Raw genomic sequence first — 25,857 nt, forward strand, 5'->3', positions numbered from 1 at the left:
AGTTAGAAATCCTTTAGTGGTTTGCAGTGACCCTTCAGAAATTCAAAATTTAGGGTTTCTGTTTAGCGATTTAACATTTTTCATTTGCGTAGTGTTTAAGTGCCTCATCTTTACTGGTTAATTTGCACTACGAGGCGTCCTAGCAATCCTACAGCAATTCAGTTAGCAATCGGTTAGTCGAAATATCCAAGATGTGGAAGCCTAAAACATCTAAAAACACGACTCTAGGCCGCTCAGGTGGCGCAGCGGTAAAAACACATGCTGGAACCAGAGCTGGGATCCCGAATACATCGTATCGAATCTGCCGGCAAAGGCTGAGCGGCCACATGAACAACGATAGGCCTGTTGTTCAGATATGGGCGGGACTAAGCCGGATGGGGTCTCTCTCCTATGACTGGTGCAATTACGACCTCTGCTGGCTGATTGATGGCGCCCGCACAGAGATGAGAAAAGAGTGCTCTCAGGGTGTGTCTCTCCATACACAACGCTGAGCTGCACTGCACTCGTCAAAGTGTAGGTGCCCACGTGTCGGAGGGGTCGTGGGTTAGCTTCATTCTCCTCAATCAGAGCAGAGATCGGCATTGGTGAAGAGGAAGCATGATGCAATTGGGCAATTGGCAAAAAAAACGCTTCTAACCAGAACTTCTAACCAATTCTGTGGACGCAGAGAGGGACGTGTCAAAACACCCTTTAGTCAGCCTTCATACCAGACAAGTGGATCTGTGCTAGCCAAATACCCTCTTAAGTACTGGGGTCTAGCATTCAGACATGCACCATTCTCTTGGTGTATGCCACACTCACACAACCCTTTTTTTTTTTACCATATCAGTCAAATAATAAACCCTATTTTAAAGTTTGCTATACTGGACTAAAATGAAGGTCAGCTGGACCTGTTGAGCGTTTTTATGCTAATATTTTAACATCATGAAGCTTGGACGGGCGGTGATCACCTCCGAGCATCTGTACTTGTTGTTTCTCTTCCTGTTCCTTTCTGCGTTTGCTTTAATTTGCCACCCATCTGTACGTGCCACATCGATTTCTGCACAGTCTAACATGGACACGAACAAGCCGTACCCTCGAGAGACCAGCGCCACCGCACAGCGCACTAGCAACACGTAAAATTATTTCGCTTCACTCGCTGTTACTGTCTGTTTCCCTCGCTCGTACCCATCCCTCCTCCTGCTAGATCAATAAACAATTCATTCTCTCTCTTCTCCTCGCTGAGAGGCACAGCAGCGTTTTGAATGCATTAAAGCTCGGCTCGTCGTGGTCACGTGCTCCGTCGGCCCCGCGCTCGCTAGCCGGCGGCTCTTATAATGGCACATTATGAGCAGACACTTGCTGGGATGACATAAATGTGCGGCTCCCCTGTAGTCCCACCTCATTAGGTGTTAGCGCTCCTTAAACCTCGACTGATCCAGGCGTCACTAAAACAGTTTGTACCTGTTGACTTCTCCAGAGGAGAGACGTGAAAACATGGCTGCCGTGTGTGAGATGAGAACGGATTGAAAGGTAAAGGCGGTGAAGAGGCGATACAGGCTGTTTAGATTAATCCTCCACCTCCCTCAGTCATGTATGGATCTCTGTTTTTATCCAGCACAAACCCAGGCAGAGTAGTGAGAAGCCCTTGGCGTCGTGGATCCCTCAGTGAACCCACAATATGCTCGTTTCTGCCTCCCAATTATAATTAAAAGACACTCTTGAGGAAAATCATTACAGGGCAGAGCACTTACAGCACTTAAAGCACTTACAGTGGCCTCTGTTCGGTACAGACAGCCTGCAGGCCGGTCTGAAATGGAAAAAAGCTTTTGTTAACCAGGCACGGGTAGTTAACAGATACTGGTATAGATAACACAGTGGTAGAATTTCAGCTGGGAGTTGGTATACTGATGTAAATGACACAAAATAATATATAATGATAAGTATTTAAAATAATAATAATAATAATACATTATAATAATAAAAAAATATAATTATAATTATAAAAATAATATATCAGCTATAATAATAAAATAATAATATAGTACAATGATATGTATATAATAAAAATACACTATGATAATACAAACTAATTATAATAACAATAATATAATAAAACAGCAGTAATAATTAAAATCTTATAATATAATATAATAATTAAATAGTAATTTAATACTGTTATTATTTTTTGGAAATACTTATCACATACTGTATTATTATTATATTATTATTTATTACAATATTATTATCAATTATTAATATTATTATCTATATTATTATATTACTATTATTTATTACCAATTATCAATATTGCTATCTATATTGTTATATTATTACAGTATTATTTATTATCAATTACTAATATTATTATTTATATTATTATATTATTACAATATAATTTAATATTAATTACTACTATTATTATTTATATTATTATATTATTACAATATTATTTATTATCAGTTATTATTATTATCTATATTCTTATATTATAATATAACTATTATTTATTATTAATTATTTATATTATTATATTATTACAGTATTAATTATTGTCAATTACTAATATTATTATGTATATTATTATAGTATTACAATATTATTTATTATTAATTACTAACATTATTATTTATATTATTATATTACAATATTTATTATCAGTTATATTATTATCTATATTTTATTTATATTTGATTCTTTTTATTTTATTATACTATATTATAATAAAACAATATTATTTATTATTAATTATTTATATTATTATATTATTACAATCATTTTTATTATCATTTATTAATATTATTATCTGTTATTATATTAATACAATATTATTTATTATCAGTTATTAATATTATTATCTATATTATTATATTATGTATTACAGTATTATTTTTATTACTATTTTTTATTATCATTATAATGATGTCTTCCATACACCTTTTTTAAATGTTATCTGATCTGGCTTATTTAACCGTTAATAAGTGGACTAATTACCCATAGTTAGTGTCTGGGTTATTCTGAGAATGTCTCTATTCTTGCTTACTAAGTCATCTGGTCATTTGTAGTCTTAGGTTCTCTTTTTATTGATGGATGGGGTAGATCAGGACTGACAGAACATGTAGCTGCTGATTGGTTACAGTCTGTAATTGTATACCTCTAAAGTACACGTATTTGATAGGTGATGCTGTTGTGAGGATATTTTTCACTGGAATATTTGCACTACTGATTAGACGTAACGCCTACGAGCTAACGCACCCTCGCTCTACACAGGCAGTGAATATTTCCTCCCAATATACATTGTGTCCTTTTTTACCCAGATCGATCAGATCTGCGCTGGCTGTTCCTTTCCTCAGCTCCCATGATGGGCCTATGTTCAGTGAGCAACAGGTACCATCGCGCCCCACCGCTGGGGTGACAGACAGAGCAGCAGGAGTTTGTTTTCCATAAACACCGCTGAAATGAGAAACAAGCTAATTGACTACAGTCTCGCTGGCGTTCCGATGCTGCGCACGGCCCCATGGCGCCTCTTCCCCCTCGTGCTGACAGACGGTGCGCCTCCGTTCCCGTCCGCTCCGCGTGCTTCGATTGAAACGTCTCTAACCCAACAGCAGAATACAGGAGACAAACGAAGCTGGCGGGTTCTGCTGATACGGCGAGGTGATGTCGAGCGCCTCCCGCGTGGCGTCTGAACGCTAGGTAGCTGCCAGCGTTAAGTAACAGCCAGCGGCTCTCCAGGCCCATTAAGTTAACGGCCAAAGTAGAGCTAAGAGACGCTTACAAATAGACACACGAGTGGAGGTAAATTATGCCAAAACTTCAGCAGCAGCAGGCAGGAGCCGACCGAGCTCTCGTCCGACCAGGTGCCACTTTGTCCGACTCAATTTTACACTGTAATAGAGGTGGCTGGGTCTCCCTCTCTCTCAGCCTCTCTCGCCCTCTCGCCCTCACTCGTTCTCTTAGTCTCTCGCCCGCCCTCTCTCTCCTCCTCTATTGCCCTATATCTCAGAACAGAGCTTTTTAGAGCGAGTCCATTTTCTCCTGTCTTACCTAACTTCTCACTGAGGGACACTTAATTCAGCCTAACACCAATCAGATGGACATCGTTTCTGTTCCTGTGCCGTGTTTTATCTGCTGCCTTTTCTTTCTTTCCCCAAATATTTTCCCCCAGTGGAGCAGTTTTATTGGTTATAAGGACTCGTATTGGTTTTAAAAAGAGAAAATTACTGGCAGTTAATATTTTGTTGGCTTTTGTAGGAGGGTTGTCCAGATCTAAAGTGGGTACACCTTTTAGGTACACCTACACTATATAGCCAAAAGTATTTAGACACCCCTTCTAATGATTGAATTCAGGTTTGTCAGCCATATATATATATAAACATAAATATATACACTGATCAGCCATAACATTAAAACCACCTCCTTGTTTCTACACTCACTGTCCATTTTATCAGCTCCACTTACCATATAGAAGCACATTGTAGTTCTACAATTACTGACTGTAGTCCATCTATTTCTCTACATGCTCTGTTAGCCCCCTTTCATGCTGTTCTTCAGTGGTCAGGACCCCCACAGGACAGCGCTGCTGGAGTTTTTAAATACCGTGTCCGCTCACTGTCCACTCTATTAGACACTCCTACCTAGTTGGTCCACCTTGTAGATGTAAAGTCAGAGACGATCGCTCATCTATTGCTGCTGTTTGAGTTGGTCATCTTCTAATCTAGACCTTCATCAGTGGTCACAGGACGCTGCCCACTGGGCGCTGTTGGGTGGTTATTTTTGGTTGGTGGACTATTCTCAGTCCAGCAGTGACAGTGAGGTGTTTAAAAACTCCAGCAGCGCTGCTGTGTCTGATCCACTCATACCAGCACAACACACACTAACACACCACCACCATGTCAGTGTCACTGCAGTGCTGAGAATGATCCACCACCTAAATAATACCTGCTCTGTGGTGGTCCTGTGAGAGTCGTGACCAATGAAGAACAGCATGAAAGGGGGGTAACAAAGCATGTAGAGAAACAGATGGACTACAGTCAGTAATTGCAGAACTACAAAGTGCTTCTATGTGGTAAGTGGAGCTGATAAAATGGACAGTGAGTGTAGAAACAAGGAGGTGGTTTTAATGTTATGGCTGATCGGTGTATATATAGAAATGTCAGAAAATGCGTCTGATTAAGCCGCTACTCATCAGCATCAGTTTGTAGAAGACTCTTTTCTGTTCCAGTCAATACATCCAACCATGTGTTTGTTTTTTTCCCCACCCATATTCCGACAAATCCTGCACTCTGCACCACAGTTGTCTACCCATGTAAATCCTACAAATCCACGTATCGTTTTAGCCTCTGTCTCTCTATACACAGACATGCTAATCTAATTTAAATGACATGATCAGAATGCACAAAATCGAATCCATCTCATTAACCTCCATGTGCTTCTCCTTCTGGAATTTAAATCTGGAATTTGAAAAGCAAACAAAGAAGCGAGTGGTGATATGACGCGTCCCTGACCTGACCAGACCTCTGGATCCTCTGGGTCAAAGTCCACAGTCAGGCCTAAACTCTTGCATTCCGTCCTGTCTTTTCATCGTCCTGCCCCTGAAGAGAGTGTTTTTATTTTTAGATCAGTATTGGTGTTTCAGATTTTAATAGTACCTGCAAACTGAGGATAAGCTAGCTGGTAGGGGTTAAATGTTGTTTTTTTTATTATTACTAAAATAAAAGTTGATAAAATGTCTTTAAGTCTTTTGGGAAATGGACTTGATCTCTAACAATTTAAGTTTAAAGGAGCTTTTACTTTTCAGATGAGTGGAATTAAATTTTTATGAGCAGGACCAATCTCAGTCGGCCTCCTGAAGGCAGTGATCCTAAACAGAGTTCCAAACTGCACCTTAGTGTATTTTAAATGCTTTATAATGCATTGCATTATTCTGAGTTTAATGTTTATTCTTCACAACTGATACCCCGATAGACAACAATGTACCAAACGTTGTGTAAGGACCCTGATTGGCAGCTAGAGAGGCGCCTGTGCAGAGTGCATAGGTGGAAAAGGGTTCCGTCACATCTGGGTCAAATATTTGAACTCCCCAATTATCCTCCCCATTATTTCGCTTCCTTTCTACTGATGCTGACCTCCACTCCTGACCGAGGACAGCCGTGACTAACACACGCCCCCTAAGACACGTGTGCAGTACCGATTGCATCTTTTCACCTGCACGAGGCAAGTTCACGTGTGGATCAGCTTTGTGTACGGAGAGTCGCTCACTGATCCCCTCAGCCACCAGAGGTCGTAATTGCATCAGTTATGAGGAATCCCCTCCGGCTCTGTCCCTTCGAACGAGCCAGTCATTGTTTGTGTAGGCGCCCAGCCTGCCAGTAGCGGAGCTGAGATTCGAACTCACAAGTTTGAGATTTCAGCTCTGGTGTGCTAGCGTGTTTTACCGCCAGTGTTTTGCATCCCTGTGTTTTGGTGCATGTCTGTCAATACATGTTTTCATCAACAACAAGACTGCATTTCATACAGTTACATTTTCACAACGACTTACAGTTGTGACAGTACACAGTCTAAGCAATTGAGGCTTAAGGGCCTTAAGGGCCTTGCTCAACAGAGGCAATCTTTTGCTTACTAGTCCAGTACCTTTACCGCTAGGCTACAGCTGCCTCATACAGTGACCAGCTGCTTTCATACAGTGACCAGAAATTTGATTGTGATGGTTGTGATGACACGGAATGATGTCCTTACTTCAAAATCTCCGGATGATACGCTGCTCCCACTGCTGTCGTCTTCAGGCCACGACTCCCTTCTTCATTGATAAATAAAGAGCAGGAAGTGACAGAGTAGAAAAGAGAGACCACTGAGAGCGAGACAGCATACAGCATAGACAGACAGCGAGCCAGCAGGAAGTCTTGTCAGGGTTTATTTGTGGAGAAGCAGCAATTCAGCCTGAGATCTGAGAGCATGTTCGCTACGGTCGTGTTTCCTTTAGTTTCTTTTTGTCTCTCTGCCTTTCGATCTCTGACGATCATTTTCTGTCTCTTTCTCGCCGATTGATCCACATTTATGAGGACAAAGCTGAAGCTTCTTATGGATTTTTAAATTAGCACCAGATTTTGCCCCAAAGATGCATTATTGACTGATGAAATAGAAGCAGAGAGCAACACACTTCCTCTTTCCCCAGAGTTTTCTCCAGTCTGGTAATTGAAAGTCGGCGCAGCGTTTGTGAGATGTAAGAGCGCTCGTCTGTTCGCATCTTCATAGACTTTCACAAGCAGCGGGGCCTAGTTTCAGAAAGTGTGCCAAATACTTTCTTTTTCTTTCGGCTGCTCCTGTACTAAAGGGTTAACACAGTGGATCTGGTTCTCATACCAGACTTGGCGCAGTTTTTACTCCGGATGCCCTTCCTGATGCAACACTACTATTTCTACCCAGGCTGGGGACCGGTACTGAGAGCACACAGACATGTACGCCTCCCAATCGCGAGGCTCACTTAATAATTCTGAATTATGAGAGGCTTTTTCTTGGTTCTGAGATTACATCTGATGATCTATATGTATTTACTTATAGCATCAAGGGGACAGTTTGTGTTTTTTTTCCCCTTAAAAGCCTAAACTAAAGTAATTAATCTTACAAATAATAAATAATGTTATTTATCTTATTGTATAAAAAATAATTATAAAGAATAAATAATAATATTATTTATTGTATCTTAGAATTAATAAATAATATTATTTATCTTATTGTATAAGATAAAAAAGGGCAGTGATAGCTCAGTGGTTAAGGTACTGGACTAGTAAACAGAAGGTTGCCGGTTCAAGCCCCGCCACCACCAAGTTGCCACTGTTGGGTCCCTGAGCAAGGCCCTTAACCCTCTACTGCTCATCGTGTTCAGCTCATCGTGTAAGTTGCTTTGGATAAAAGCGTCTGCTAAATGCTGAAAATGTAAAGAATAAATAATAATATTACTTATTGTATCTTAGAATTAATAAATAATATTATTTATTGTATCCTATAATTAATAAATAATAATAAATAATATTATTATCTATCATATACTGCAAATAATAAATACTAATGATGTTATTTGTCGTATCTTATAATTAATAAATAATATTATTTATCTTATTGTATAAATAATAAATAATAATAATATTATTTATCGTATCTTATAAGTAATAAGTAATATTATTTGTCTTATTGTATAATAATAATTAATTATAAAGAATAAATAATAATATTATTCCTTGTATGTTATAAATAATAAATAATATTATGTATCTTATTGTATACATAATAAATCATTATAAATAATAATATTATTTATGTTGTATAAGTAATTATAAATAATAAATCATATTATTTATCGTATAGTACAAATAATAATATTATTAATCATAACTTGTAATTAATAAATAATAATAAATAATATTATTTATCATATCAAACAAATAGTAAATAATAATATTATTTATTGTATTATAAATAATAAATAAAATTTTTATCTTATAAATAATAATTAATTATAAATAAAAAACAATTTTTAATAAACAATTAATATGAATCATCTTATCTTTAAATATTATTTATCTTATGCTTAATATGCACACAACACACTAATAATCCAAAATAATATTCCAGACTGATTTATGTATGTATTTGTATTTGTATGTGTGACATTTTTGTCTGGACAAGTCATGGAGAGCGTAATTTGTCTCTAAACTTTGGATGGTATTAATTCTGTTCTCATCTACCCCTGTGATCAGAGCTCATCAGAGCACGCTAGCTAATTTTAGAGGTCTGTAAGCTCAAGCCTGGTCACACTATTATGTTGTTGTATTTATGTAATGGATTCATTCTTGGGAATTATGGGTAAATGTGCTCATTTGTGAGGATGTACTATAGTGTAGTAGTTGACTCATGGCGACCACATTTAGGTCTTCACTCTCCTTAATGGCTTGTTCATTGTTCCTCTGATTGTATCCATCCGTCTTGTTGCTGACCATCCTCTTCCTCTTTTACCTTTAAAACCTCTAAGCAAATTCTCTGTTTTCCTCTGTAGGATCAGACATGGCCATCTTCTGTCTGCTCTGTGGGAAACGTTTCCAGACGCAGACGGCGCTGCAGCAGCACATGGAGGTTCACGCCGGCGTCCGCAGCTACATCTGCAGCGAGTGCAATCGCACCTTTCCCAGCCACACGGCCCTCAAGCGCCACCTTCGCTCCCACACAGGTACGGCCTGGAAACGGGCACTCAGGAGACACTCACGGGACACTCATGGGACACTCATGGGACACTCTCAAGACATGAGACGCTCACAAGACACTCACGAGACACTTAGACACTCACAAGATAGTCACTTACAAAATGCTCACAAGACGCCCACGAGACACTCACGACACACGAGACGTTCACACAACACTCACAAGATTCCTGCGAGACACTTAAGAGACGCTCACAAGACATTCACAAGATACTCAGGAGAAACTCACGAGATGCTCACGAGAAACTCACGAGACACTCACATAATGCTCACGAAACACTCATGAGACACTCACAAACTTCTGCTCCACTAAGTACCACATGAACATGTAAACTTTGAACAGAAAGGACCCAGGCCACAGGGCTGGGGAATCGAACCCAGGAATTGAACCCTTGCTGTAAGGCGACAGCGCTACCCACTGCACCACCGTCAGTCTTTATAATATTAAATAGAGTAATCATACTTTCACATCCCACATACATCCCACATCTGTATACTTTCTTTACAGAGTTTTAAAATGCCAGAATGCCAAAGCAGTGCCGGTTTCTGCCAAAAGGGAAAAACGGTCCAGATGTTCACTGAACGATGCCAAAATAAAACAAATAAAAAGCACAAACACGCTGGTTTACAGAACAGCACAAATAGTTGGGTTGCTTTGATGGGCTGACTTGTAAACAACCTGAAATCATAATCCCTTTACTTTCCACCGCAGACAATTTCAGCATTCGGGCCCTTGAGCTTGATGGTTTCAAGATATTTTCCATCACGTAATGGTGCGCTGGTGTATACCGGAGCGTAGTTATGCTGGAGGATTCGACACCGCAGTGTTTTCATCAGAGAATAGCCGGCCGAGCTGACAGATCATTTCGTGAAGAGCCCTGCACCGTGATGGCTTGTGACAGCGCCGTTATTCGCCGCGTGTCGCCACCGCGCTCACGTCTGACTCTCAGATGAGGCGACTCCCATCTCACCACGACCCTGAGATGGAAATGAATCCCATTTTCCCCTCAAAAGCCTCTCCTCCCTCCGTCTCTGACCTTAAATAACAGGCCGGTGTGTCAGAGCCGCTCCGGGCTGCAGCATCCAGGATAAATATTCGAAGCGAAGGTGGCGAGATGAGCGCAGCCCATCTGTTTACGCCGGCCCAGCCCTCATTTCGGTTAGCATACAGTAACGCATCGGCCGGCGTATCAGACGTGACACGCTGACACTCCCTCCCGCTCGCATAAATGTCATCGTCTGCCGAGAGCAGAGACGCAGTGTGGGGAAGGAAAGAGGGGCGCGGAGTCGAGCTTCTTTCAACCCAATTCTCTGTAGGCGTGTATTAAATTACAATCAGCCGTCACGAGCGCCCCCGTTTAATACGACGTGGGAGCTTTTGTCAAGGGATTTAAACAGAAAAAATTGCAATCGGCTCAGCGAACGTAAAAAAAGAGGAGAAAACGAGTCAGTGGTCTTTTTTAGTCTCACTTTGATCTGCTTAATCTCATTCATATTTCGCTGGTGCTGTAGAAAGATCAGTGGTGTAAAAACACACGTGTGTGATGTGCTGAGAAATAAAGGACATGCTGGATTAATTAACCCGGTTTTATTTTTAAATAAAGCATTTAGTTTTAAAAGCCTGAAATGCTTTTCTTCAGAGACTCTGGTTTGGCCCGGCTTTCCAAAAACACGCCGAATGTTGATTGGCTGTTCTTACTTGAGCGAGTGAGTAAACGTAAGTGTGGCTTGGAGCCCTGTGAGGGCTTGGGACCCTGACCAGGATGTAGCGAGTAGTGAAAATAATCAATATTTAATAAATCGAATTGGAATGTTGATTGTTCATAATTCATAAATACTTCTTTAAGTGATTGAATAAATGAATGAATGAATAAATGAATGATTAAATGGTTGTATGATTGTATGAATGATTGATTAAATAAATTATTGAATGAATGAGTAAATTAATGGATAAATGAATGATTGAATAAAGAAATAAATGAATGATTAAATGAATGTTTGTATGAATGAATGAATGAGTAAATGAATTATAAAATAAATGAATCATTAAATGAAGGAATAAATGAATGATTGAATGAATTAATGAATAAATGAATTAATTAATTAATTAATGAATAAATGAATGAATAAATTAATTAATTAATGATTGAATAAATTAATGAATGAATAAATTAATGAATAAATGAACGAAAAAATAAATGAATTATTAAATGAAGGAATAAATGAATGATTGAATAAATGAATAAATAAATGAATAAATAAATTAATAAATTAATTAATTAATTAATTAATTAATGATTGAATAAATGAATGAATGAATTAATGAATGGATTAATAAATGAATGAATATTATAATAAATGAATGAATAAATGGATAAATAAATGAATAAATGAATGAATGAACGAATTAATGAATAAGTAAATGAATAAATGAATGAATGAACGAATGAATAATTAAATAAATGGATAAATACATGAATTAATAAATGAATGAATGAATGAACAAATGAATAAATAAATTGATAAATACATGAATTAATAAATAAATGAATGAATGAATAAATGAATGATTAAATGAATGAATGAACAAATTATTGAATGAATTAATAAATGAATGAATGAACTAACGAATGAATGAACGAATGAATTAATAAATAAATGAAGGAATAAATGAATGATTGAATGAATGAACGAATGAAGGATTGAATAAATGATTGAATGAATGAATGAATGAATAACTGTCCCATACACACACACACACACACACACACACACACACACACACACTCACTACAGTGGTAAAATACACACAACAGGTAAGTCCCTAAATATTAGAATCTATTTAAGAAGTATAAAAAGAAAAAGTATATTTATATATGTGTATATATATGTATAAAGTGTGCATGTGCTATAGGTGTCACATTTTCTATAGTAGAGCTATCAAACAATTCCCACAGACAATCCCGAAGAAAGCTCTAACAGAAGAGCAGAGGCTGTTATAGCTGCATACAGTGTCCACATACTTCTGGCTACAGTGTACAGATTTTCTCCAGCTCATCTGATGAGTGTTGCAGTTGACTGATTAATTAAGGGAGTTTGGATTTGCAAGTGAAATGCGATCACTCGCGCCAGTGCAAGTGTGAGACGTTAAGTTCAGGGTTAATAATCATGGCCGCTGCTCCCTCGTTACCCCTCCCTCCCTCCCCCCACACTCGGGCTGGCGCTGCCGGCTGGGCCTCGTTAATATTCCGTTGTTGTGGCGCCTGTGTTTTATTCGGCTCCCATTTTCCATCTGCGGCGGCTGTTTTGTGTTCGCAGCTGTGTTGGATGGCGCGGCGCGGCCCGAGCGCTGGCAGTGATGGATCCCTGATTTACGCCGCTCGGTGCATAATAAACTGGGCCGCGAGCCCCGGCGTCACCCGTGCGCTCTGGCCAGGTATGACAGAGCGCCACATGCCCCCCCCTCACCACCTTCCCAGACACAGAAACGCGCACTCCAATCCTGCCCCGCAGGCACATGGGCGCAGGTGGCAGCCCCCGAGCTTTCCTGATGCCACCCACCATCCAGACTGTCTGTACCTCTGTGTGTGCGCTCAGAGGAACACAGCGCCAGACGAGGTGGCAGCGGTTTTGATCTATCGCCTCGTATCTACGCTGCCTCCGAGCTTAATGTATTCCTAACGAAGCAGAGCCGTGCCAAGCCCCCGAATCGCTGCGAAATTTGATAAGCGGGCCCGGCTCGTGTCTGCACGGGCGCCGCGCCGGATTTACACCGCGCCGGCAGCTCGGAATAATGCCTCGTGTTAGATATATGAATTTGTGCCCTGTAGTGTCAAGTGTGAGCTGTCGCCAATTATTCTGTCAAATAAAGATTAAAGATGTTTGCAGTGATGGTGGGAGTGAGCCGGAGAATTTTCTCCAGGCTCGGCGCAGATGCCTTTGATCCCGGCGCAGGTTTAGTCGCAATTAAAGGCAGGTGAATTTGGCGGGATTGCCATTCTCGTCGCACGCCGGAGCTCGACGCGCTGCGTGATGGATGGAAGCAGCACAGACGCTCGGAGGAGCCGAATGTCTTACAGCATGAGACACAAATAACTTCATGCAGACAAATAAAGACTGTCAGTTTTATAGATTTTTCTCCCCCCACCTTTTCCCCTCTTTCGTTATTTTTTCCTCTCCCGTTAGAAAAGACCAGAGTTCCTCGTAGCAGCCGAAGCGCTGACATTTCGGCTGGGAAACGCGTGAGCGCTTTAGGTGCGTCACTCTCCGCCCGAACCTGCCACAGGAAATTGACATTGTCTCGTAACGGGGGCGTGCGAGAGGCCGAGCATGACAGTACATAACGAGAAATGCAATTTATTCCCCGGCACGGTGTCGCTCGGACAGCCAGATAATGAAACGCGTAGGTCATTGGTGAGGACTTAAACCGCAGCAAAATGCATTAATGGAGAACATTACACGCCTGGCAGCGCAGCGCATCCGTACAGGCCGGGAATGATGTACGAGCGGCCGCCAGTCAGGCACAGGAAAGCAATTAGCAAAGGGCAAGGCGGCGCGCCCCCGCATATCATCATATCCCCGATTATTGACATCTGAATATCCATTACATGCATGCCTGGGCTCCGAGGACGCTGTGACGAAAACTTCATGAATTGGAAATGAGATGTCACACTCTGATGCTGCTGCCGTGTAGGTTTACGGGACTGATGGTACTCCAGTTTGGTTACGATTTTGGATTTTGATCACTGACCAGTTTATTTGAATCATCGCTTTGGAATCACTGACAGTTCGAACCTCCCGTCTGTAAAAAGTGACCACAGTACCACCGCTAACAAGTACTGGGACAGCCCTTCCAATTATTGAATTTGTTTATTACACAGGTGTAATAAATCAATTATATAAAGGAAATTACATGCTTCCAACTTTGCAGCAACAGTTTAGGAAAGGTCCTTTCCTGTTCCAGCATGACTGTACCCCTGTGCATGAAGCAAGCGTCATAAAGACATGAAGAAAAGCTTGGTTTAAAGAATAGCTCGATTTTAAGTCTTGCACAAGTCCTGAACTCAACCCCACTGAACAGCTCTGACATGAACTGGAACATCAACTGAGGCTTTTTTGAGCAGTGCCAAGCCATACAGATGCTGTTTTGAATGACTGGGCACAAATACCCACAGACATACTTCAAAGTCTTGTGTGATGCTTGACCGGCCAGTAGCATCTGCATCAGCAGCGGGCCAGCATGTTTTACCTGCTGCGCCACCCGAGTGCCCATAAGTTACTGTTTATATTTACTTTTCTTTGTAGCACATGCTTAATTGAGACAGTGTTCAAGGGTCCAAATGTGACAGCTTATCAGTAATGGGGCTTGGAAAAGCGACCTTCTGATTCCTGGGTCAGTTAATAACCACTGAGCTAGCACTGCCACTATTATTATTGCAAATATTGTTATTATAAATATCGTAGTGGGTGGCTCGGTGGGTAGCACTGTCGCCTCACAGCAAGAAGGTCCTGGGTTTGATCCTTAGGCAGGGCAGTCTGGGTCCTTTCTTTGTGGAGTTTGTATGTTCTCCCCATGTCTGCATGGGTTTCCTCTGGGAGCTCCGGTTTCCTCCCACAGTCCGAAAACATGCAGTCAGGTCTTTGCCCTATAGGTGAATGGGTGTGTGTGTGTGTGTGTGTGTGTGTGTATGTGTGTCTGCCTGTGATGGACTGACTCCCCATCCAGGGTGTTACTGTGTGCCTTGCACCCATTGAAAAGCTGGGATAGGCTCCAGGATAAGTGGTTTAGAAAGTGAGTGAGTGAGTGAAATATTGTAGTTGTATAGCACTGTAATATTTTGCCATATTGCCCCTGTTTACGTGACAAAATAAAGATTTACGATCAGGAAACTTGTTACACAGAGTTTTATTTTTGTACAGATTTCAGTTTTGCACTACAGAAAAGGTATGACATGCTTTAGCAAGTTCTGCTTAATTAGATCATTAGTAAAGAAGTAATCATTAGTAATGAACTGAAGAGGAACTAATGCACAAAACAGACCAGATTTTTATTTCTTGAGATGAAAAACTAAAAGCTGAATTGCTGTTTTTGTGTCGCAGGTGACCACCCGTACGAGTGCGAGTTCTGTGGAAGCTGTTTCCGTGATGAGAGCACGCTAAAGGGTCACAAGCGGATCCACACCGGAGAGAAACCCTACGAATGTAACGGCTGCGGCAAGAAGTTCAGCCTCAAACACCAGCTGGAGACCCACTACCGCGTCCACACAGGTACAGTGTCCAGCCCAGACGCATCGATACGCCGGCTCGGCGGGCTCTCTCATTTAAAAAAATCCTTCAGCATTTTATTTACTTTCTATTTTAGAAATGGAAAACCTGTAAACCTGTAAAGTCTATAAGAAAGTAAAACGACAGGCACCTGCTGTATTTTGTTTTAAGAACTTTAAATTTGTGCTCATTTTGCTTGCTGCAGACTCGTAGACGTTCTTTTAAAAATCTAATTAAATTTTTCCAGACGACATTTCAGTGCCTTTATTTGTCATATGTACATATACAGATGCTTGTATGGAAGCTGGGGTCAGAGGGCAGGGTCAGCCATCGTACGGCGCCCCTGTAGCAGACAGGGTTAAGACCTTGCTCAAGGGCCCACCAGTGGCTGCATGGCAGAGTGGGGATTCGAACTCTCAACCTTTCAGTTGGTAGCACAAAGCTCTGCCCAAAGCTCTACCCACTAGACTACCACTAGACAATCTACATAATCTTCATGATAAGACAGACGAGGGTCTAGAAGAGAGCTGGACATTAAGCGGAAACAAATTTATCACCAACAAAACTGAAAAGGAGAACAGATTTAAGTGGGGGCGACACATTGGTGCACACTGGTACTCCGTACACAATACTGATCCCTGTATGAACCTGGACACACCACATGCAGGTAGAAAGAAGCGGTGGCAGGTGCACACGTGTCTGAGGGGGCATGTGTTAGGTACGGCTCTCCTCAGTCAGGGTCGGGGTCTGGAGCAGTACAGGTGGTACGACTGGGGAATGGGATACGACTAAATTGGAAAAAGGGGTAGACGGCCAGTCGGGCGTTTATATATAGACATGATTGGCTATGTCAAGGTCTAAACAGTCGTTCTGTGTTAGGAATAGACGTTTATTTATTATTAGGGCTGTCGAAGTTAACGCGATAATAACGCATTAACGCGATCTCAATTTAACGCCATTAAAAAAAATAGTGCCGTTAACGCAAATTCTATTTGGCCCTGCGAGTCATCCGTAGTTCATGTTGAGACTTGCCACCGTTTTTCATTTGCGGTTTGTTCACATAATGTAACCGAGCATCGTAGTGATGCACTTTTTTAATAAAGAAATAAATACACGCTATATTCACAAGTTGTCGGGAGCAGAACACTTTTATTACTTTTTCTGTTACGGTACCGAATAGCGGACAGCTAGAGTCGTTAGCCAAGCACGCTATTCCATGAACTATGGAAGGCCCAAAGGGTCAAAACACACTCACTTCGTGTAGAAACGTCCATCAAACCATTGTCACAATACAACCACAGAAAAGTCTGTTACAATAACTACGCCTTATCCCACCTAAAGCACCGCTGATCTACAATGTTTGCTGATGGAGAAATTCTAACCTACAATCTGACATATATATGAAGTCAAGGGTCTCTGCTGGATAGTATTACTGCCTAGTATGTGAGTGAATAAAACTCCCTTACAGTTTTCTCTTGTCCCAGCAGTTTTTAACATAAGTACATTTAGCATAAAATGTGTTCACCATTTTAATTGTAACATTTCACTTAAAAATCCTTGTTTTCTTTATTTTTTTAAATGCGATTAATCACGATTAACTACATGAAATTCTGAGATTAATCGCGATTAAAAAAAATTAAATGTTTGACAGCCCTATTTATTATTTATTAGCATTATTTATGCACTACATTTCAGGAACAGAGAGTATAAAGATTTAGCTTCAATGTCCTTTCAGCTCAAACGTCTCCTTCATTCTGAAACACACCGTCGTTGTTTTTGTTGTCGACTGTCTGTCTGATTAATTCTATGGTCTTGTTTGTCCGTCACCGGTGGACAGAGCATTTTCTGTGCTGTCAGCTTGCTCAGCCCATGACGGAGGGATTAGGGCAGCGGTGAGAAGACCAGGTCTCTACCGGACCCACCACCTCCCCTCCGCCACTTGCTAAGACTCCCGTTAAGCCTCGCTATCAAGGCAGCCTGTCAAATAATTGGCTTTTTTGTCAAGCCGGGGCCTCGGCGCTGAGCGGAGCGCGTCCGAGATAACAGGAGCGGTGACAAGCTCGCAGTCAAAGGCCGGCGCGCACAAAAGGGAACCGCTTGATGAAGCATCGACGTCGGCAACCCCCCCGCTGTCAATGCCCGATCGATACCCAGCTCCATTTGCAATTCATTATTGGCCGGTTATCCGAGGCCGGGCTGTTTACAGTGTGGTTAAAGCACACCGGCCGCGCGCACCCATGCTCGCCGCGGCATCCTGCGGCTTTAACGACCGGCTCATTAGGGCCGCAGATGGACGTGACATTGCTCCGGACGGAGAGGTCAGGGTTAGTGTAGTCGGCTGTCAGGGCAGAGAGAGAGAGAGGCAAACAACATGATTAGAGTCTCACTGGTAGCAGCTAACTCGGGAGTCCTTCGCCCCGTCCCTTATAAAACCTGACATTTAGATGACTTGTTTATCATTCTCAAGCTGGTGCCGGATTCATGCGACATTAAAAATGCGAGAAAGTTTGCCGTATTTATAGGACGTCTAATATCGAGCCAATACTTCTTACCAAATGAAGAAGAACGACTTTATTTGTCATATATACATATACAGGTGTACATTACAATCAAATTATTTTCCCACATATCCCAGCTTGTTTGGCAGCTGGGATCAGAGCTCAGGGTCAGTCATTGTATGGCACTCCTGGAGCAGACAGGTTAAGGGCCTTGCTCAAGGGCCCAACAGTGGCGCAGTGGTAAAACACACTAGCTTACTACTGCTGAGACCTTGGGATCAAGGGTTTGAATCTCAGAGAGTGAGCAACACAGTGGCTCAGTGGGTAGCACTGTCACCCCACAGCAAGAAGGTCCTGGGTTCGATTCCCAGGTGGAACGGTCCGGGTCCTTTCTGTGTGGAGTTTGCGTGGGTTTCCTCCGGGTGCTCCGCTTTCCTCCCACTGTACAAAGACGTGCAAGTGAGGTGAATTAGAGATACATAATTGTCCATGACTGTGTTTGATATTAAAACTTGAACTGTTAAGCCGCTCAGGTGGAGCAGCAGTAAAAGACGCTAGCACACCAGAGCTGGGATCTCGAATACATCGTATCGAATCTCAGCTCTGCCATTTGGAGCCTATCCCAGCTTTTCAATAGGCGCACGGCACTGGACGGGGCACCAGTCCATCACAGGGCAGACACACACACACACACATACCCATTCACCCACAGGGCAACTCAGTGTCTCCAATTAACCTGACTGCATGTTTTTGAACTGTGGGAGGAAACCTGAGCTCCCGGAGGAAACCCACACAGACACGGGGAGAACATGCAAACTCCACACAGAAAGGACCCAGACCGCCCCACCTGGGGATCAAACCCAGGACCTTCTTGCTGTGAGGCGACAGTGCTACCCACTAAGCCACCGTGCCGCCGTGAGGTGAATTAGAGATACAAAAATGTCCATGTTTGAAATTATAACTCGAACTGATGTAACCAAAGTGTGTAAAACATGACGTTAAAATCCTAATAAATAAATAAATAAATAGAATCTCAGAGGTGCTAGCGGCCAGTCAGGCGTCTGCATGGACAAGATTGGCTAATGTCTGAAAAGGGGATGGCCAAAACAGTCACTGGAAGGTGCACCTGTAAGTGCGCTCTAAGTGCAGGTCACAAACCTGGATAGAAATATAAGGGTTGCATCAGGAAAAGGGCATATAGAGTAAAACTGTGCCAAGTCTGGATTGCAGAGCCCTAAATATTTAAATTATTTTCAGATGGAAATGTAAACAGTTCTCAATAAGAGTTGCACTTAAATGTATTGTTCCTACATCCGTGTGTTATCCTCACATCTGTAATGTATGTTTGACCTTGCCCGTTGACCCCTGACCTCATCTTTTATTTCCCCCCGCAGGCGAGAAGCCGTTCGAGTGCAAGCTGTGCCACCAGCGCTCCAGGGACTACTCGGCCATGATCAAGCACCTGCGCACCCACAACGGTGCCTCGCCCTACCAGTGCACCATCTGCCTGGAATACTGCCCCAGCCTGTCCACCATGCAAAAGCACATGAAGGGCCACAAGCCTGAGGACATCCCGCCCGACTGGAGGATCGAGAAGACCTACCTGTACCTGTGCTACGTCTGACCGAGCCTGAGACGACGGGAGGGAGCGGGGGGGGGGTGGCGGTCAAGCGGCGGGAGGATGAAATGTTGCAGGAAATAGATAGCGAGGGAATGTTTACATTTTTGGCGGCAGGGCTGGACAGATGGAAAGAGATCGGACGTGATGGTACAAGTGCAGCAGTTGTTCAAACAGGAAGTCTCTACTCACTTATCACATAGATTCTCTTCAGTATCTCAAATGATGACCTCTAGTGGTTGGTGGGGGGTACAGCACCATTGATTATCTGGAATTAATGCCAAGCACTGGTGAAGGTAGCATTTACGTCTGCCAGGTTAAGAATTTTAACACTTGTACCTTTAATTAGCAGTCGTGGTCAGTGGAGGCTCAGTGGTTCTGGACTGTTGATCAGAAGGTTAAGTGTTCAAGCCCCACCACTACTACCACTGTTTGGTTCCTTAGCAAATCCTTTAATCCCAACTATTCATGCTTTGATTGTATCCAATCCTAAAATCTGCAAAGAAATTATTATCCAATCTGACCATCCCTCCCCCAGACACTGCCAGTTTTGTCTCATGTGGCACGGCTGCGTCTCAAACGCGTCTTTGCGGCAATGGGCTGGTACTTTTCAATTTTAAGTTTTGATTTCAAGGTTTAGGGAATGTGATCCTCAAACGAGACTATTGAGCATCTAAAAGTATCGAACAAGGCTGTCGTACCCCCTCCAATCATGTTCAGCTGTCGTTTGGGGAAAAAGTAGTGGTGGATGGCTTGACGTGTCTGAAGGAGGCACAGCTTTACCTTTACTTTACCAGATTGGTAGCTGTTGAGCAGTTGGTGAGGCGTAAATGCTGTTAGTACCATGTTTGTATCGGCTCAGATTCAAATACTCACTATGTTTCTGGTATCTGCACCCGTGTTGGTACAGATGTATCAGATATTCAGCGTACAAACCAACTATTCATAAATGCAGTTTCATTTTCTCGACATAATCTACAGCTTTTCATGATAACCGTCTGTAGCTTTGTCATTATTTTATGCTTTTATTACGATAACAATTTCTGTTTGATTAGTTCATTTTCATTCAGCGTAATCGTGACACGTTTCTTCTGCTTCAGCCCCAGCGCTGCCCTTCAAACGTTTCGCTTCATTTCTTACTCATTTATTTCTCCTTATTAAGTACAAACTACTTTTGATTGAGCAGTACACGAGCGAAAACGCTTCCTACAAACCGAATCCGCTGTTTGATTTAATAAAAATAGAGACCAAATAACCGACTGAAGCTGCTTCATCAGCAGCTTGGACACTGACGGGCACTGTGACGGGGCACTGTGACGTACAGGACTGCTCTTCACATATCTGAAGAAGGTAAGAGTTTTAGCAGCAGTAGGAGTACCGACTCGACCTGGCTCGACCCGGCCCGGCCCGGCCCGGCCTGTCCAGCCCCGAGGCGAGCATGACAGAACAGATCTTTGTACGGTTTCGTTTTCTTGCTACGTTTTCTGTTTGTGTTTGCTCTCGTATCTTCAGCGCACATCACCTGTGCTTGATTTACCTCGTATTTTTGTGACCTCATGTTGCTTGTGTTGAATTTTTCCTGTTTCTTTTTTCTTCCTTTCGTTTTGTTTTGTGTATATTTGATGATATGCTTACAAGCTATATGTTGCAGAGGAGATGTGAAAAACAATGTCCGCAGGAGCGCCACGGTGAAGAGATTATAAGTGTTACCAAACTTGGTATTCTTTTTAAACTCGCTTGTTAAAAAGCTTGTGGGTTTGGTTATTTTTGTAAGCTACCTCTTACGTTGTTTTGTTTTAGTTTTCTTTGCAAAAGCACATTTTTGTGTTTGTTTTAAATATTTGCGACTTCTCATCTCATGCTTGTAAGCAGTGTATGTTGCTATAAAGGGTAAGATTCATTAATGATGGGTAAAGAGACAAACTAAGTGTTTATTTGCTCTGACGACGCCCCTGTCCGCCAATCGTTTCCTTAGAGTAGTTTGGTAAAAAAAAAGAATAATAATAATAAATAAATAGTGAACAAATGTTCAGCTTCAGATTTATGCAGTCAGACAAGACACGAATGATGTGCAATGTTAGTTTTATTTTAGATTTACACTGGAGCTACAAAGCCAGCTAACAAGTAATGAAAGTCTGTGTCATCCAGAAAACAAAGACTTTAGAATGGAACTCTGGGTCCAGTAAAACATTCATGTGCGCTTGGGTGGGGCAGCAGTAAAATACACTAGTCCACCAGAGCTGAAATCTCAGCCATGCGCCTGCACAGACAATGTTTGGCTCGACCGAGGGTGGGATTGCGGGATTACGACCTCTTCTGGCTGATCGATGCCGTCTGGAAATTGTTGTGTGTCTTTGTGCGCTATACGGTTCTCTAAATAAAATAAAACCGCCCCGTGCAGGTGAAAAGAAGCAGTCAGCTTGTGCACAGACGAGCGAGGGGGCGTGTGTTAATTTTAAAAAGTGTGCAGGCGCCCAGGTAAAGCAGCAGGATATTCCGCTAGCAAACCAGCATTGAGATTCTGAACTCCTCGGCTTGAAACTCGGCGTTGCCACCGGTCGGCTGGGCACCATCTAGCGGGCATAATTGGCAGTGCCTGCAGCAGACGTTTCTGCTAGGGCGGGATGACCGAACTATGTGGGTGGGGTCTTCAAATGCTGTGTAAGGACCCTGATTGGCAGATAGAGAGGCGCCTTTGCAGAGTGCATGGGTGAAAAAGGGTTCCGCTAAGGGCTGCACGCGGGTCGGAGGAGGCATGAGCAGCAATATACCCACCTTGAATGCAATCGGGGATCCACAGCAGCGGAAGATGAATTGACTACACTAAATTGGAAGAAAATGGGAGAAATTGCATAAATAAAATAGACAAAGTGTGCAGCGACAGTGGTAATTGGATACAACAAAATTGGAGGGAAATGGATTTAAAAATAAAAAAGACGTTTTATAATGAGAAATGTCACACAAAATTTCTGATCATGAGTATCTTTATTTAGAAGATTTTTTTAAACAAAACTACTACAGATTGATATTAAATTCATATTTTTTTACACGTGTGTAAACAGCTTCTGGGTGCGAAAGACTTTTGTTACATGTTAGCAAAATTAGTTTAAAAGTTTCTGTGTAAATCTAAAAAAAAGAAACCCACACCGGACAGCGTGGAACATCAGCTACAATACAAACTGTATGTTTTATTTCTCACCCGACTTCTTTAAAAAGCAGAGAAGATTTTGAAGCCTTAAGCTTTGATGAGTTTTGAAGAGTTGATCTGGAGGTTTCTACAGAAAGAACGGACGGAGTATAGTACTATACAGTAAAAAAAAAACAGCAGTAAACTTGAAAATATGTGAATAGAGTTGTAGTTTTGTAATGTGAAAAAAAAGATGGTTCACAAATCTGAACCGCTAAGAACAGGTCATATGCAACTGTGCATTGTGCGTCGGACAATTGGGACTGCAAGTGGTTACGAAGAAGAACTGAAGAGAAAAAGAATAAAATGTAAAAAAAAAAATAATAATAATCTTGATCGACGTTTTGTTTATATAAGTGTAGTCCTGAGCAAGAGCCGAATGAGGCCATTTGATATATAAAATTGTGATATTTTTGTATTCAGTGTCGGTCCCTTTTCCATTTGTCAAGGTTCAGCAGGGCAATTTGTAGTTTGTTTGTTTGGATTTTTTTTACATTGTCTAATTTGCCTTGCACCTCTTTGGTAATATTGGTGTGAACGTTGTTGTTGTAAGTGTTGCTTTCCAGTTCTGGATGTCGATACATTGTCGGTGAAGGACTAAATCAGCCATGTCTGCTTTGTAAGAAATGTCATGTGATGCCAATGATCAAATACACGTCTGAATCGTACGCACGATATCAATCAACGTTGCCAATATTTTGTATTGTTACTTGAAGTGTTTGAAGAAGGGATGGACAGACGGTATTGTGTGTGTATGTAGGGGTGGGGTGATTTAACTAACTGTCTTGTGTGTTGTTGTCCTGAAAAACACTGTGAGTTTGGGCGACCTTTGTGCCCCCTGTGAGATTTAAAAGCAAGCCGAAATAGTCAAGAGGCCGAAATATTTGCTTGAAAAGAGTATGTCATATTGGGCAAGATATTAAGCCACACACTAGTGTCTCTATTGTCTCTTACTTTTCTATTCACTTTTCATCGTGTGTGTGCGTGTGTGTGGTGGGAGAGAGAGCATATTAGTGTTCACTGCACTGATCAGATCAAAACGTCCAATGCCACTTTCTCTCTAAAAAAAAAATGCTCAGATGTTGCGTGGATGTAGTTCTTCCCTCAATGTTACCCTGATGTTTCTGTAATATTTGTGCCTAAATGAAATCGTTCAACGAGTGTCCATTGATATCGGCTTTGTTTCTGTATTATTCACCAATAATCGATGTCTTTATTACTCCAGGGATGCCAACATGATCTCAGTCTAGCACTAACGTCCATCCTAAAGGCCGATCTGTTCAGAACAAGATAATTTAGTATATAAAATATACCTTAAATGCCTACTTGTATTTTCTCATTTTTATACAGTGATAGTTGCTGTATGCAGCCGCTCTGTAAACAGTGTGGTTCTTGTACTCGTTTGGCCTTGTTTAGGCATCTAATAAATAAAAACCTCTGTCCACTAGAGGGCGAGTCAGATCCCAAAAGCCCTTCTGGTAACTCCACATAGATCTGTAATGTTCCACAGGCCCAAACTTCATATTATTATAAATTCTACATGTAAATATGGTGGTTCTATTTTTCCTGTTGCTTTTTTCTTCTCATAGTTCAGTTGTTTTCGATTCCAGCCTTTGATTGAGTCCACTATTTTTCAGAAAGTCTACCAACCTTGAAGGCTAAAGGCTAACATGCCTTCTAATATAAAACCTTCCTCTTTCCTGTTTGTAAACAAGATGCCAGGCGCCCAGGATTGGTTATTGTTCCTTTGATTGATTCGGCACAGGCGTGTCAAAGCTAATAACGTTCTCAAAGATTCTTAGTTTTCCATCCAGACGGGATTCTGGTACCAGCAACTGCCTTTACTGTGTTTAAATGTTTAGCCCATGCCAATGTAACCCCGGGTAAAGTAAGGACTGGCATGTCTGAATTGAAACTAATTCTACTGCCTTCTTTATAGCAATGTGTAGTTTTAATTAATTGATCAAGACAACAGGAATGCCATCCCTCCCTACCAGAGCAGGGCCAGTTAAGCTCTTTAGGACTCAAAGACTGGCTGGGCCAGTGACAGTAAGATGCACGTTTGTCCGTCTAAATTGGAAATAAATAGCCTAAACCATTTCAGCATGCCGCTCAGGTGGCGCAGCGGTAAAAACACACGCTGGAACCAGAGCTGGGATCTCGAATACGGCCACATGAACAACGATTGGCCTGTTGTTTAGATATGGGTGGGATTAAGCTGGATAGGGTCTCTCTCTCATAACTAATGCAATTATGACCTCTGCTGGCTGATTGATAGCGCCTGCACAGAGATGAGAAAAGAGTGCTGTCAGGGTGTGTCTCTCCGTACACAGTGCTGAGCCGCATTGCACTCGTCAAAGTGTAGGTGACAAAATGCATACGGCTGCTGCCCATGTGTCGGAGGGGGCGTGGGTTAGCTTCGTTTTCCTCAATCAGAGCAGGGATCGGCATTGGTGGAGAGGAAGCATGACGCAATCGGGCAATTGGACACGCTAAAAGGGAGAAAAAGGAAAGAAAATGCATAAATAATATATATATATTTTTAAAAAAAAACAATTTCAGCATTGGTCATACAGAAGAAAATTGTGTAAAACCAAAATATCGGCAACAAACGTCCTGACTGATCAGCCACATTTGGTGTTATTTAAAAAATAGGATCATTTACTCCTGTAATCACGTCCTATTTGGAATCTGTGTGTTATGTTAAGGTCTATTTTTTCAATTCTGTTTCTCTGTGTCTGTAATTCTGCTCACAAAGGAAACAGAATGAACCAGATCAAACATTCTATGGAATGAAATGTTGCTTTTGAAGCTATACTACATTTATATGAGCGATTCGATATCAGCAACAGGTTTGCTGATGAAATCTGACAGTGGCGTATTTTTGTACGCTGATTTAACTGCCCCATTGTGTTCTTGGTTTGAGTACTTATTATATAAAGAGTCGTGGCATCCCTGGAGTTGGCTCAGCGTGTTTGTGTGTGGTGTACTAGAACGAGTAGCCATTTCATGCCGTGTTGCCATGCATGTACCATACACTAAACTGTTGGAATAACA

At 41.7% G+C, this 25,857-nt stretch overlaps 1 protein-coding gene across 1 annotated transcript in view; it reads left to right on the forward strand.

Moving 5' to 3' along the window:
* Positions 1-19,631, forward strand: part of zbtb16a (zinc finger and BTB domain containing 16a) — a 156,788-nt gene extending 137,157 nt beyond the window's left edge. Inside the window, exons 5-7 of the mRNA XM_063011972.1 lie at positions 9,032-9,202; positions 15,333-15,500; positions 19,390-19,631. Of these exons, the coding sequence (XP_062868042.1) occupies positions 9,032-9,202; positions 15,333-15,500; positions 19,390-19,619 (569 nt within the window). The 3' untranslated portion in view covers positions 19,620-19,631. The remainder of the gene's footprint in view (positions 1-9,031; positions 9,203-15,332; positions 15,501-19,389) is intronic.
* The last annotated feature ends 6,226 nt before the right edge of the window (positions 19,632-25,857 follow it).

This window comes from Trichomycterus rosablanca, chromosome 16, assembly GCF_030014385.1.
Source record: "Trichomycterus rosablanca isolate fTriRos1 chromosome 16, fTriRos1.hap1, whole genome shotgun sequence".
NCBI classification, from domain to species: Eukaryota; Metazoa; Chordata; class Actinopteri; order Siluriformes; family Trichomycteridae; genus Trichomycterus; species Trichomycterus rosablanca.